Genomic DNA, 16,134 nt, shown 5'->3' with positions numbered 1-16,134 from the left:
TGGCCTTAATGGTAAAGTACCTTATCCTGTCGCCATGAATGAAAAATCGCCTTGCAGGAAACCCATCAAAGAAACCCAATCAGGCTTGTTTGCGGGCTTCTCGGAGCAGGTGGAGGTTCCCTTTTCCAAGGCACTTTGTGGCTGATCGCGGGACCCGTTATCCGGTGATGAAGTCCCACTGAGATACCCTGGCTGCAAACCCCATTCCCTCCACCTCTTTAACCCACATCCTGTGACCTTCTACTCCAGTAATCTGGGGACCCTTGTAATCCTTACCTTCAAACCAGTGGATTATTTCTATGTTGAGTTGTTTGCAATTGAGAGCCATTTTACACACGGCAAAATCGAACAAAATACATTTACTGACTGGCTATTTATCTTCCTTGTGGTAGTTTGTTTTGTGGGAAGAATGTGAGCCACAGCAAGAAGCCTCTTCACTCCTTTTCAAATGATGCAGTGGGGTCTTTTATGTTAGGTCAAGCACCAAACAAAGGTAACTAAAGCCTTTCTTTGACATGTCATCTTAAAAGCACGCCTTTAGTACCCTATTGAAATGCCAGCTGATGCCAAAAACTGAAGTTCTAGAATGGGACTTGAACCATCACCTTCAGAGATGAGTTCTATCAAAATAAGCCAAGGTGATTTGATGCCATTTGGAAGAAGACAAGACCTTTTGAAATGTGCAAAGAGCATTTACAGAGAGTATGAACGTGCACAGCAAGAAATGAAAGGATGCTGTAACATTATCAAAAAGAATTGTATGGTCCAACAAGAAACATACAGCATGCTGGCATGTAACAACTTGTAGTACTGATACACCAGCTGTTAATAGAACTGTTGAGTAACTTTGCGTAGTTATATTTCCTGGAAAGGTACCATCACCTATATGGAGGTGATACATGATTTTGGATCTATTTGCCATTTCCACTGGTCATGTGCTCCTGCCTTCTGAGTAACCTGTCCTGGGTGACAAGTAGCCTTACAATCTTCAAACTCTCCATGTGCAATGCCTGCGTTTAGCTGAAAGGTGTTGTCCTTGCCCAAAGCCTTTACGTTTTCTTTCTATCAGGGTATTTTTCATCGTCACTTTTTTTTTAAAACCTCCTTCAATCATTTTAGAAAGTTTGATACAGGACTTTTATTTACCTTTTATATAACTTCGTTACTTTTAATTCTGGTCTCTAACTGGTTAATCATTTTGCAGTTCCCTGTCTCTCCAAATTTGCAAAATCCCTGTAGGCTGCATTGTCAATGCCAGGATCTCATCACTTGGTAGAATCGGTGAGGATTGTAAAGCCATATAATATACTTTGTGAGTCCAGTTAGTGACTAAGCCGACTGAGTCCTAAAGGTGACAGCTGCCAGACTGAACCTAAGCAGGTGGCAAGAGAGCCAGCAACAGGGAAGTACTTTCTTAACTTAACCTCACTAATGTATTGGTGTGCAGATGCATCTGTCCATGATAGACTCGATAAGAGAGAGCACCTTGTGAAGTCAAAATCCCACTTTCACACCAAACTTCCCCTTCATTGTGTTGTGTGGCACTGTCACTGTGGTAAATGTGATAGATTCAGGACGCACTTAGCAGCTCAAAACTGGATATCCATTCAGTGTTGTGGACCATCAACAAACACCAAAAGCATTCTATTCAATTTAAACACTGTAACCTAACAAAATTCTCACTCGACCATCACCATCGAATCAGATGACTAACGTTGGATATACTGAAGTTTGGAGAGTCGTGCCTGGAGCAGTATTACATATACCCACAAAAGAGGCACCAATCTAGTGAAGCTACATTTCAGGACTACAAAATGCTAACAGTTGAAGCAGTATGCTTTTGACAGAACTGAGCAATTTTTCAACCAACTAATCAGGTGAAAGCTGTGTTGGTATGCCACTTCCAGTTGTGAAGAGAAGTGGGCCAGTGATGGGGAGGCCATCATCTGATTGTAAAAGACAAGGCTGTAATGTTTGCAGCCACCTTCTGAACAAGTGTTAAGTGAAAGATCCACCACTGACTCTACCTGTGGTCCCCACCATCCTGTGTATCAGTGTCAGTTAATTAATACACTTCAAATGATTTTTAAAACATTCTTTCATGGAATGTGCATATCGCTGGCAAGGTCAGTATTTGCAGACCTCCTTAACTGCCCCTGATAAGGTGGGGGTGAGTTGCTTCCTTGAATTGTTGCAGTCCATCTGAATACACCCACAGTGCTCTTAGGGATTGGATTTTGACCTAGCAAAATTGAAGGAATAGTGATATAGTTCTGAGTTAGCTGTGTGGCTCTGAGGAGAATTTACAGTTGGGCATGTTTCCATGTGCTAGCTGCCCACATCCTTCTTGATGATAGAAGTCACTGGTTTAGAAAGTGTTGTCAGAAAAGCCTTCGAGATGTCATTGTAGATGGTACACACTTCTGCCAGAGTGGAGTGATTGAAGGTGGTCTGTTAGGTGCTGATTGAGTGGGAATCTTTATCCTGTTTGAGTGTTTTTGAAGCTGCAGGCATCCAGGGAAGTGGGGAGTACTCTCTCAGGCTTCTGACTTGGGTATAGTGGACAGGCTTTGGGGAGTTAGGAGGTGAGTCATTTATCCCAAGGAATGGCTATGCGCATTGAGCTCAACAAAGATCTTGGGTTCCGAGAACATGTTGGTTGTTGTGCAAAAGACTTGTGTTGCAAAACCAGCCGTATCCCTCGCCAAGCAGTTCAAGTACAACTGGAACACTGGCATCCACTGGACAAAGTGGAAAATTGTTCATGTGCGTGTCCTGTCCACAGAAAGCAGCATATTTAATCTGTCAGTTACCACTTTATTACTGTCATTCCAAAAAACAAAGTCTCAACAACAGTGTTGTTATATAATATTTCCTCAGTGATGAGCAACTTAGCTATGCTCAAATTTTAGTTCTACCAGGATCAGTGGGCTCCAAATTCCATTACGTTGTTGGTCCACAGATGAACAAATGAGATGAAGTCTAGAAGGATGATGAAGGTGATGGCCTTGCCATCAAGAGAACAGCTGACAGAGGATGGTATCGAGTAGCTTTGGAAACACTGGAGTCGAGGGGAATCAGTGGAATACTCACCACAAGCTGGCATGATGCTGAGCACAAAGGAAGATGGTGATGATTGTTGGAGGACAGTCATTTCAGCCCTGGGATCTCACTGTGTGAATGCCATCTCGCCGCAGAAACCTGCAACTACAAGCCTGCACTCCTTAAACTACAGGTTTCTAATTTTTTTTAAAACTCTCTTTAATTGACCAAAGCCAGTAAAGGGGCAGCACCAAAAGATAAAGGAGACAGAGGAGCAAAACTAATAAAAGAAATCAACAAACAATGTACTGTAGTCTACGTCTAAAATAAAACAAAAACTTCTAAAGAGCAATGAAAGGCTGCCGCTTGCTCCATAGTACAGCCTACAAAAGACCTTCTCAAGGCATAACACAGATCAGCAATTCTGGCACCGCTGTGTGATTCTGGCGATGTACAATGTGCAAACTCATCTTGGCTTCCTGAAATCTTCTACCTGCTACATACCAATAGTCCAACACAACAGGTCTACAAAAATGCACAGACCTCGGTACTGGCACAAATCGTGAGATTCAAGCCACACCCATTATGGTAACAGATGATGCATTATACAATTGAATCTAGCAATGACGTGCAATGATATGACTTTGAGGTGAGATATAAACCAGCCAGTAGGAAGACTGAATCTCAGACGCTGAGCAGATTATACCAGCGCCAATCCTGTAGACACATGCACACACCCGCCCCAGAAGATATTTCTGTTGATTACACATTGATGCTCTTCACTGTAAATTGAAGATTTTCTTAAGTTAGATTTGTTACTCTTTAGCCAGAATCAATAAGACCAGTTGTAATTGGCAACTACTGAAAATGAGCAACTGCAACAGTTGCAAAAGATTCATAGCCAGTGATGGGCACAATATTAAAGAAATTCCTGAGAAGACTTATTCATTTTGGCCATACAGAGATGAGCTTGTATATCACAATAAATCAACATGGGCAAGCATGTCATAATACCAAAAGTATTATGTGAAAATGTCATGTCCGTGTTACACCAGGGACACAAGTATTGAGCACACATGGCACCTTTAGTCTCTGTACTGCCCAAGCATGAATCACATATTTAAATGATTCATGAATACATGTAAGACATAACAAACATCTCCACCCAGGAGTGGAGGGAACCTCTACCTCTACAAGAGGTGCCATCCACTCCTTGTTTGAAAGTAGGAATCAACATTTTCATCATGCGCAAAGAAAATTACATCCTTGTGATGGGTTAATTCCCCAAATGCCCTTTTCTTTGATAACTCAGCATCACCAAGTGCAACAGTCACTGACGTAATGAACATTATTTTCCAGTGTTTCAGTATTGGATAGTGTCTCACAACGAACTGCAATTCATTGACACATTGTTTAGACATATATGGTGTATTATATGGCAGGTGACTTAAATCACATAGTCACCCCACTATCAATGTTCAAATGGTCTGGCTGAATGCATGCTATCTACTGTCAAATCAGTGATCATTAAGTTTTGAGCAGCAAAACAAGATTTCTGCAGGGCATTGATGCATTTTGGTGCACAACTGATGAAAGAAAGACAAGTGTGAACGACCTTGCTGATTGCCAATTGTTAAATCACTCCAAGACGCATCGAAGGACACATCCGAAGACACTGTACACCTCTTTCAACATGCTTGGTTTTTAAAGAATAATGAGTAATCAGATTGTGAACTAACAAAATTGTGTAGGCAGAGACTGAGAGTTGGAATTAGAAATACAGCAAAGGTGACTAGAATATGTAACTATCCCAGATCAAATAAAATCATTACTTATCATGGTGCTACAGAAATCAGCTGAGACCAATGTATGACACATCATTCATCCATAGAGACTGATGAAAGTCACTCCGATAGTGATAATTGTGCAGTAATGTTGAGGGATAGCAACCAGCAGCAAGACAACCAAGTTGTCAAACAAGTACAGAGAAGAAAATGAATACCTCAGACATCTCCACATCAGGACGAGTTGTGAAACCTCCAAAGTGTTACATTGAAATTTAAAATGTTAATGCCGTAAACTCTGTTTTATCTATTTGTATAATTTTCAAATTGACAACACTTGCCCATGTATGACCATCTATATCTGTTTGGGATTTTTATAAATCTTTAGCAAAGGGAGATGTGTGATATCTCATAGTCTGTATGCTTCAGTTGTTCAGCGGCAGGAGTCCGGGAGAGAGCGCGAGGGCAGCCGGGAAAGTAAGCTTTTGTTATAAAAGTCTTACCTCGCGTGACTGCGGCCTTCAATTGTTCAGCGGAGGAGGAGTCCCAGAGTGGGTGCGAGTGGTCGGCTGGGTAACGGTTACCAATAAATTGGGGAAGTAACTAATACCCGAGACACTACACGTGGAGTGTCTCCCACCCTTCCACCTCCTCTAACCTAATAATAAAGACTAAGTGTGGTGAGCAGGTAAGCTATTTGCATTTTTTTTTCTCATCTCTTTGTTATCTTTCGGGGAGGTCACCTAGATGCCAAGTCCTCTGGGAGCAGTTCGGAAGGCAAAACCGGAGTCTGTTTGCGTATATAACGGAGTAAACTTACTGGTGCAGAGAACAGTTAAAGAGAGAACACTGTGAAACTTTTAAAAAATCTAATTAATTAATTTAAAATAATTAACTAAGTAGAGATGGCATGCCAGGTGATGTGTTGTAGCTGTATGATGTGGGAGCTAGCTGATCCCATTGAGAACGTCAGTGACCACATCAGCAAGTGTTAGCTGCTTGAGGAGCTCTGGCTCAAAATTGATGAGCTTGAATCCGAACTCCCAACACTGCGGCACATCCGGAAGGGGGAGAGATACCTGGATGCTGTGTTCCAGGAGGCAGCCACACCTAGTAGATTAACTAGCGTTAATTCGATCAGTGGCCAGGGACAGTAGTGTGTGACTGCGAGTGAGGCAGGTGGAGAGAGGGACCCTGCAGACAGGAACACAGGAGCCGCAGCCCTTGACATTGTCCCACAGGTATGAGGCACTTGCTCCCTGCGTGGATGAGGAACAGGGCTGCAGGAAGGATGAGTCAACTGACCATGGCACTGTGGTTCAGGAAGCCATTCAAGAGGGGGGGAGCTAATAGACAGATTGTAGTTGTAGGGGATTCCATCATCAGGGGGATAGACAGTATTCTTTGTGAGCAGGATAGAGAATCCCACATGGTGTGTTGCCTGCCCGGTGCCAGGGTTTGAGACATCTCTGTCCGGCTTGAGAGGATACTAGAGAGGGAGGGGAAGGATCCAGTTGTTGTGGTCCACGTAGGTACCAACAACATAGGTAGGACTAGGAAAAAAGACCAGTTTCGGGATTATGGAAAGCTAGGAACAAAATTTAGAAACAGGTCTTCAAGAGTCATAATCTCTGGATTGCTGCCTGAGCCACGTGCAAATTGACATAGGGAGGCGAGGATCAGGGAAGTAAACATGTGGCTAAAAGTGTGGTGTGGGAAAGAGGGTTTCCTTTTCATGGGGCCCTGGCATCAGTTCTGGGACAGGAAGGATCTATACCGCTGGCATGGACTCCACCTGAACAGGGCCGGGTCCAGTGTTCTGGCGAAAAGGGTTAATAGGACTTTAAACTAGTAAGTAGGGGGGAAGGGAGGAGTGAGCGTAGAGGGAGTATAACAATTAATGGAAGGCAAAGCAGCAGGTTAGCAGGTGACGAGGAAGCTTCAACTCCATTGAAAATTAGGAAAAAAGTTAAAGGGAAGGAGAACTCAAGAGCTGTTAGTAATGGAGGTGATAGGACTCAAAAAGAAGGTGCAAAAACTGGCATAAGTGCACTTTATCTGAATGCTCGGAGCATTTGAAACAAGGTGAATGAGTTGATGGCGCAAATCGTGGCAAATGGGTATGATTTAGTGGCCATTACAGAGACATGGTTGCAGGATGGTCATGACTGGGAGTTAAATATCCAAGGGTATCAAACTGTTCAGAAGGACAGACAGGAAGGTAAGGGAGGTGGTGGCGCTCTGATTTTTAATGATATCAGGGCGGTAGTGAGAGATGATGTAGGTTCTACTGAACAAAAGGTTGGATCCATTTGGGTGGAATTTAGGAATAGCAGGGAGAAGAAGTCACTGATAGGTGTGGTCTATAGGCCACCAAATAATGACATTGTGGTGGGGCGGGCAATAAACATAGAAATAGCTAATGCATGTACAAATGGGACAGCAATTATCATGGGGGATTTTAATCTACATATTGATTGGTTAAACCAGGTCGGTCATGACAGCCTTGAGGAGGAGTTCATAAAATGCATCCGCGATAATTTCCTTGTACAATGTGTAGTGGAACCTACGAGGGAGCACGCTATCCTAGATCTAGTCCTCTGTAATGAGACAGGAATAATGAATGATCTCACAGTTAGGGATCCTCTCAGAAGGAGTGATCACAGTATGGTCGAATTTAAAATACAGATGGAGCGTGAGAAGGTTAAATCCAGTACCAATGTCTTGTGCTTAAACAAAGGAGACTATGATGGGATGAAGGAGGAGTTAGCTAAGGTAGAATGGGAGCAAAAACTTTATGGTGGGTCAATTGAGGAACAGTGGAGGACTTTCAAAATGATTTTTCACAGTGCTCAGCAGAAGTATATTCCAGTGATAAGGAAGAACTGTAGGAAAAGAGAGAGCCAGCCATGGATGTCTATGGAAATAAAGGAAAGTATCAGATTGGAAAAAAGAAACACAGACAAAAAAGCAAAGAGTAGTGGGAAAGTAGTAGACTGGGAAATCTTTAAACGCCAACAGAAAGCCACAAAAAAAGTTATAAAGGAAGGTAAGATAGATTATGAGAGTAAACTAGCTCAGAATATAAAAACAGGCAGCAAAAGTTTCTATAAATATGTAGATCATAAAAGAGTGGCGAAGGTCCTTTAGAGGATGAGAAGGCCAATTTAATAACTGGGAATGAGGAAATAGCCGAGGCATTAAACAGTTATTTCGTGTCGGTCTTCACAGTGGAAGACACAAATAACATGCCGAAAACTGATGGCAAGAAGGTTATAGCAGGTGAGGACCTAGAAACTATCATTATCACTAAGAAGGCAGTGCTGGGCAAGCTAATGGGGCTAAAGGTAGACAAGTCTCCTGGCCCTAATGAAATGTATCCCAGGGTACTGAAAGAGGTGATAGGGGAAATAGCAAATGCACTAGTAATTGTTTACCAAAATTCACTGGACTCTGGGGTGGTTCCTGCAGATTGGAAAACAGCCAATGTGATGCCACTGTTTAAAAAAGGAAGTAGACAAAAAGCAGGTAACTATAGGCCAGTTAGCTTAACTTCAGCAGTGGGGAAAATGCTTGAATCTATCATTAAGGAAGAAATAGCAAGACATCTGGATATAAATTGTCCCATTGGGAACACCCAGCATGGGTTCATGAAGGGTAGGTCATGTTTAACTAATTTGGTGGAATTCTTTGAGGACATTATTTGCATGGTGGACAATGGGGAACCTGTGGATATGGTGTATCTAGATTTCCAGAAGGCATTTGACTCGGTGCCACACCAAAGGCTGCTACATAAGATAAAGTTGCATGGTATTACAGGTAATGTACTGGCATGGATAGAGGATTGGTTGACTAGTAGAAAATAAAGAGTAGGGGTAAATGGGTGTTTTTCTGGTTGGCGGTCAGTGGCTAGTGGTGTGCCTCAGGAATCAGTGTTGGGACCGCAATTGTTTACAATTTACATAGATGATTTGGAGTTGGGGACTAAGTGTGGTGTGTCAAAATTTGCAGATGACACTATGTTGAGTGGTAGAGCAAAGTGTGCAGAAGGCACTGAAAGACTGCAGAGGGATATAGATAGTCTGAGTGGTCAAAGGTCTGGCAGATGGAGTACAATGTTGATAAGTGTGAGGTCATCCATTTTGGTAGGAATAACAGCAAAATGGACTATATTTTAAATGGTAAAACATTGCAGCACGCTGCTGTGCAGAGGGACTTGGGTGTCCTTGTGCATGAATCGCTAAAAGTAGGATTGCAGGTGCAGCAGGTAATTAAAAAGGCAAATGGAATTTTGTCTGTCATTGCTCGAGGGATGGAGTTTAAAAACAGGGAGGCTATGCTGCAGCTGTATAGGGTCCTGGTGAGGCCACACCTGGAGTACTGTGTGCAGTTTTGGTCTCCTTACTTGAGAAGAGATATACTAGCACTTGAGGGGGTGCAGAGGAAATTGACTCGGTTGATTCCAGAGTGGAGAGGGTTGGATTATGAGGAGAGACTGAGTAGGCTGGGATTATACTCATTGGAATTCAGAAGAATGAGGGGAGATCTTATAGAAACATATAAGATTATGAAGGGAATAGGTAAGGTGGAGGCAGGGAGGTTGTTTCCGCTAGCAGGTGAAACTAGGACTAGAGGGCATAGCCTCAAAATAAAGGGAAGCAGATGTCGGACTGAGGTCAGGAGGAACTTCACCCAAAGGATTGTGAATCTGTGGAATTTCCTGCCCAGTGAAGTGGTTGAAGCTACCTCGCTGAATGTGTTTAAGGCAAGGCTAGATAAATTTTTGAACAGTAAAGGAATTAAGGGTTATGGTGAGTGGGCGGGTAAGTGGAGCTGAGTCTCAAAAGGATCAGCCATGATCTTATTGAATGGTGGGGCAGGCTTGAGGGACCGGATGGCCTACTCCTGCTCCTAGTTCTTATATTTTTATGTTCTTTGAAGAGACATGTTCATAATATCATCGCTGTATTATAGCATGTGATGTGATCATATAAGGGTCTCAGTCTCTATCTTAGCTTCAAATACTTGGTACTTGACATACTGCTCTCTTGTAATTGAAAAGCTTAATACTATCACAACACTCAACCTGTGAATGTAAAGTTTATTTATTTTTGAGGTGTGAATATCGGTTGGATCTTTCAATGCCACATTATCCGTGCCTGATTTCTTGTGTTACAAGTGATAACAGTAGCATGGCCGCATCAGATAGAGATACCCAGCTGGCGGCAAAACCCATATCACTCAACAAGACTACTCCTACAGCAAGTTCAAAACCTGTGACGCCGCTCAAATAGAAAGACAAGAAAAGCAGATGCATAAGAGCACCATGATCTGCAAGTTCCATTTCAAACCATACCATTCTGACATGGATATGTACTGCCATTTATTCTCTGCTGCTGGATTAAAACTTTGCAACTCTCTACCTAACATCATTATCAACATTGTTGCTATTCAGGCTGCAGTAGTTAAAGACAGCAGCTCACCACCCTGTTCTCAGAGGAGTTTGGTGATGGGGAATATGTTCTGATCTTGCCAACAATATCTAACATTTTATGAAGGAATACGTTTTGTAGAGTGAAAGAGATAATTTGAGGTTAAGCAAGAGCGTTTAGCATACCTGACAAGAAAATGGGAAATGTTACTTGCTTCATGGATATTGAATGGAAAGTAATTGTGGTAAGTGCATGTGCATCCACAGCAACTGTGGTGAGTACACATGTAGACACATGAACTAAATCTGATTAGGATTAGGAAATAACATAACAGACTGTAACTCAGATTAGAACTATTTCCATGAATATTATGAAGAGACATAAATAAAAGGAATTTTATTGTGACTTTCACAAAAAAGTGATTTTCTGAGCTAGTGTTGATTATCTGAAACCTATTTTGTATTTATCAAAAAGTTACTGAATGTGTCTATTTACAATTTTCCATTTTCAGATGGTCCACTTGAGCTGCCTTTATTTCAGATGATTCCATCACGACAACAAGTGGTATTTCATGGGGATCGTTTACCTTTTATGTGCACTGCAACGTATGTGGATAAAACAACACAAATCCAATGGCGCCATAGTGGGAAAATAGTAGTAACAGATGAAGATAATGAAATATTTGTAGAGCCAGTTATAATACATGACTGCTGTTTAATATCCAGGTAGGAATATCCTTTTTGCTTGCATTGAAGTATAATTGAAATGTTTACCCTTAAATCATTCTAGGCCTTTTGGTTTGAGTTTTTTTGTTGCTTTGTAGCTCAGAAGATATATTTTTCTGCAGAGAAAGGCTTGATTTCACCGCATTGTTACATATTACATTTGATACATTGCAGAGTGAATAATACTAAGATGGATAAGTGAATGACTGAAGTCAAAGTAATAATCCATACCATTACATTGTTCTCAGTAGCGAGTGCCACCTTCTGGAGTGCAAAATAATTACAGATACGTTAAGCATTTTACTATCACTTATTAACTCTCCACATTACAAACTAGGTTAGCAAAATAATTTTATTAGTAATTTCCAAAGATGGTGTAGAGCCTTCAATTTTATTTTTTTTAAACTCTCATTTTTTTTTAATATGAAGTTTGAAGATTTGTCCATTGGTACTAGGCAAAAATTCAAGTGAATGCATAACTGATGTACACAACAAATCCCAATGAATAGGGTAACCATCATGATCCAATCAAATCATATTTTGCTAATATTCTCATTCTAATACAAGTATTTGCTACATATGATATTACAAACCACACATGGCTCAATGACAAATGCTTTGAACCATGAACAATGCAGATATCCCCATTCCCAAGCTTTCAGTTCAGTTCAGTTTAGTTTTCACACTAAGCTTGATTTATGTTAAAATTGCATGGAAGCCTTAGTTTTGCAATTTCAGCTGTACAGCACAAGATGGCTTGAACCTAACAGGCCATTAAGCATAAAGAAAACACATCTCTTCCCAAGATGAAGGTTGTAATTGTTCACAAGAAGAAAATTAGTTTGGTTGCTAGAAATCTGAAATAGAAAATGCTGGAGATAATCAGAACTGATGAAAGATCATCAACCTAAAATATTACTTTGCTTCCCTCCTCTGAGGTTCTGCCAGGCCAACTGAGTATTTCCAGCATGCTCTGTTTTTATTTGTAATTGTTTATTTGACTATTTGGAGAAAAAATTATATTGACAGCAATGATGAAGATAGCACATCAAACCCATCCAGAACTTTGGACGAAAAGTCTTGTGTTTTTGAGATTTTTAAAATTTAACCTATTTTTTTCTAATTAACCTGTTTCGAGATGTCTGGAGCAGGTAGGATTTGAACCTGGTCCTCCCAGTCCAGATGTAAGGATGCTAGCACTGAGCCACCAAGAGAGCCCCACCTTTTTTTTTTGACAAAGGCATCAAATTACATTTGAAATCAATGTTTTTCCAAGCCTCTGATCTCTGAAGCTCTTCATGCTTTAGAAGACATTAATCATGATGTAAGTGCTAATTGTAAATTTCCCATCCTCTTCTCCTCTTGAATGATTATTAGTTTATTATTTTAATGAGTAAAAGGATTTCCAATTAAAGTCCTTCAGGTGACTATTTGTGCTCATCCTCTACTTATTGTCGGCTGTATTAGCATAGTTTGCCTGAAATGGACTTTGCTTGAATGCACATTTGGAAAGGGAAATAGATAATAATTCATACTTTTCTATGAAATGTTTGAGCTGCCCTGAGTGTTAAACGGGAGAAAAGAACAGTTTAGCATGGATACCTGTATGGTACCAGGATAATTGTCGACTGTAGTGCTGCTGCTAATGGTCACAGTTAGTGTCAGACTGGTTGATAGGATAACTCGTTTTTCTCACTGTGAGAATGACACTATCTGTCTGGATAAGGCTGGAACAGTATTGCTGCTGGTATTTTGGGAAATTGAGTAGTCAATCCTTCCTGCTTAGTGAGTTAAAGTTCAAATGTCCATATTGAGTTAAGATATATTATAGAATCCCTACAGTGTGGAAGCAGGCCATTCAGCCTATCAAGTCCTTACTGACCCTCCAAGGAGTATCCCATCCATATGTTCACACTCTTGATACAAGAATGAGACCTGGTTAACAGAATACTAAAGGATTCAATAGGTGTTTATTGCAGCCACTGGTATCGAATATACTATAATCAGAGGCACGTGCATGTAGGACCAAAGCTAAGAAATTTGGATATCAACAATGGCATGTTCCCCTCAGATAACCATGCTGCAAGAGGTCTCAGCAAGATGAAGACTGAGACCTTTAAACCATCATGTCACATACTATGACATTATGATGATGTCGTGAATCTGTGCCTTAAAAGTGTGTAGCAAACTAGCCGTGAGACACAACACAACAATGCTTGTTTGCTTGCAGTCTTTAATTTAAAAAAAATGACTTGGGAAAAATTACTGTGTAGTTTATAGGTGTGTGCAGAGAGGCATTTCAAAGCTGATAACTTTGGCTTTGTTTTAATTTAACTTAATAGAATTCAGTTATTCTACAGAATAGCATTGTGACTCAAAGGCTCATCCTTGTGGAACAGTGAAGCTCTTGACGTTTTGATCAAAAATGGCATTTGAGAATCATCAGTTGAGACTTTAAAGTGGATAAACAGTGACTCAAATGATTGACAGATGCAGGGTGGGAATCATGGCCATCAGTACCAAAGCAAATAGAACTGGATTGAATGGGGCTTCAAAGCTGTGACTAAGCATCAAGGCCAGTGAATCACCTAAATATTGCTGGCTTGAGGCAGTTAGAGTTTACTTCAGTCTTGATCTTGATTATTTGTTTAACATTCCAAAAATCAAGTCTTTTTGTATGTTTGCTATCACAGTTAAATTGTCAACTGTTGGTTAATTGCTAAAAAAATCATACCTATACCTTTGCTGTCTTATTTTTACTGTTATGATCAGTCCCCAAACCTAAACTTGTTACAGTTCTAGATGGGGACTGCAAAGTGTTCAGCTCCAAGGTGAGGTGGAGTGAGCTGACTCCCCTCTTTATTCACTCGCTCACCGCCCGCTGACCCCCCCACCCCCCCCAGCCCACTACCACCAACCCCACAAGCTCACAAGAAAGTTAATTTAAAGGGTTCCCTTTTGGATACTGTCTTCCCAGACAGAATTAATTTATACTTTAAAAGCTGCCAATTTAACTGGGTTTTCTTGAGTTAACAAAAGAGTGAGTTTATTAGTTACTAAAAGCCAGAAGAAATAATTACACAGCAAGCGAGTACACATAGGTTAGGATCAAGAAGCAAGTCCAAAAAAAGAAAAAGTCCAGCATTGCTAAAAGGAGGCAAGAAGTTACAGCTTTTCAACTTGCACTTAACAGAACAATGACACAAGAATGAGACTTAAATAAAAAATGATATCACTTTATGTAGCATGAGAAGAGGATGCTGATTTGCAAGAATAGTGAGCTGTCACTGTTAATTCTCAGACTGTGCAGGTAGATTCTGATTGGCTAGGGTGTTGCCATGGAAATGTAACAGACTGGCAGTCTCAAGAACCTTTTTCTAACGAAATGGGTGTAACGCGTGTACAAATCCTTTTGGTCTACATTTTAAAAAGGCTGTATGCATTAATATATCTGGAATGTAGCATGCAAAATACATTGCCTTCTGAACCTGACATGTTTCTGTTGCAACATTTAACATTGTCTGGATTATTTAATAAATGATTTCCAATAGCAGAATCACATCTGACTGGGGATATATTCTTCTGAGGTTTAGAAGCTGGTTAAGCATCATTGTGCTGCTGACCACTGTAAATGTTCATTGATAATGTGTTTTTTTATATATATGGTCCGCTAGTCATTGTGACATACAATCTACAAAACTGGCATCACACCAGCATTAAAACTCACATACCATATTATTCATTTGTGTGGTAGGCAAAATGATTATTTTGGTTAACAGCTGCATCCTGTTCAAGGAGGAAAGCAATTATGGTTTTAGTATATAGTAGCAGTATAAGATAGCTACCTTCAGCCATTCTGAAATTTTGAGGTACCTTCCCTACCAAGGTAATCTGAGGTAGACTGGGCACTGCTTAAAACAGTCCTGCATAGTAATGGATATTCTGATCAATTCATTATTCTCTATCTAGAGAAAACTCATGAAAGGGTCAGTGTCCATCACATGTGGCCCTTAGATGCATAATCCTGGAGCTGGTACATGGGGTAATAACAGTGGTGTTGATGTTAGGAATTAAACAGTCACTTTCAAGATTTTTGGCTTTACAAGTTGATTTGCAGTTATTTTATTCTGATTCCTCTCGATGTTGGCAGCGCTCAGAGTAAAAGAGTGTATTAACCTTTGCTTCACCTGCAATGCAGGGGTGTTTAATGGCTGTTCTCAAAGCTGAGAGTTTCACAGCCCACTAGTCGACACAGTGGGACATCAGGCCACTGACACACATGGGCCATGATTGAAGTCAGCTTGAAACTTTTTATTTCCACATTTCCGGAAGGGTAGAACATAGATACGTCCACAGTAAATGGCCTCCTTAACTCTGTACAGATGTGACATTCCAGTATTCCTTTCAAGATGACCCTGGATTTCCATGCATTATCATGTTGGCTGTACTAATCCTTTTCTTAAAGAAAAATATGTTGGAATAAAAATTCCAATATATTGGTGATCCCATGTTATGATCCATGATTATGACAATACAAATTTGTCAGCCTTTTGTCATTTTTTTCCAAAAGAATTTGCTTATGAGGCATAGCAACAATGCTATTTGTGGATTACTTTGTCCTTCACGGTTAGCATTATCATCTTCACCTCACGCAGCATGTTGTTGCTTCAGGAGACTTTTGATTAATATTTACTGAGATGGGTTGTGTAAAATCTATACTTAAAGGAATATTGTTGTGCTAGAATAAACAAAGTGGTCAGTGGCACAACGTCGCATTTGGTATCTTAAAAAGTAAGGAGTGCAGCACAAAACAATATGCTGCAAAGGCATTACAGTCTGCAATAGTGAGAATTTTCACTGGCCATTCTGTTGGCATAACAATAGTGTTTGCACTTAAAACGTGCAGCTTTAGCTGCATACCTTAAGCAAGCACTCATCAATGTTGCTCCTTAAGTGTGCAGAATTTCAGAACAATCGAGAACTTGTGCGTGTTCAATAAATGTCAAGGTCACATTCCTAGACAATTAATTAGAGTGAGCAAGTGAATTTTCTGTGACCTTTGCTTTAGCTGTTGTGGCATTTGAAGCATAGAAATAATATGATTCTGTTTTAACAATCTACAACCTAAACTATTTCTAGCTGAGGTACAGA

The 16,134-nt window shown here is 40.5% G+C and overlaps 1 protein-coding gene across 1 annotated transcript in view; it reads left to right on the top strand.

The window, feature by feature from the left end:
* Positions 1–16,134, top strand: part of LOC109937939 (adhesion G protein-coupled receptor A1) — a 458,189-nt gene that overhangs the window by 191,455 nt on the left and 250,600 nt on the right. The window contains exon 7 of the mRNA XM_048609008.1: positions 10,770–10,983. Coding sequence (XP_048464965.1) covers positions 10,770–10,983 — 214 coding nt within the window. The remainder of the gene's footprint in view (positions 1–10,769; positions 10,984–16,134) is intronic.

The sequence above is a fragment of the Rhincodon typus genome, chromosome 20 (assembly GCF_021869965.1).
Source record: "Rhincodon typus isolate 14 chromosome 20, sRhiTyp1.1, whole genome shotgun sequence".
NCBI lineage: Eukaryota > Metazoa > Chordata > Chondrichthyes > Orectolobiformes > Rhincodontidae > Rhincodon > Rhincodon typus.
The sequence above is the reverse complement of the archived record's forward strand: the minus strand, read 5'-3'. Positions and strand labels throughout refer to the sequence as shown.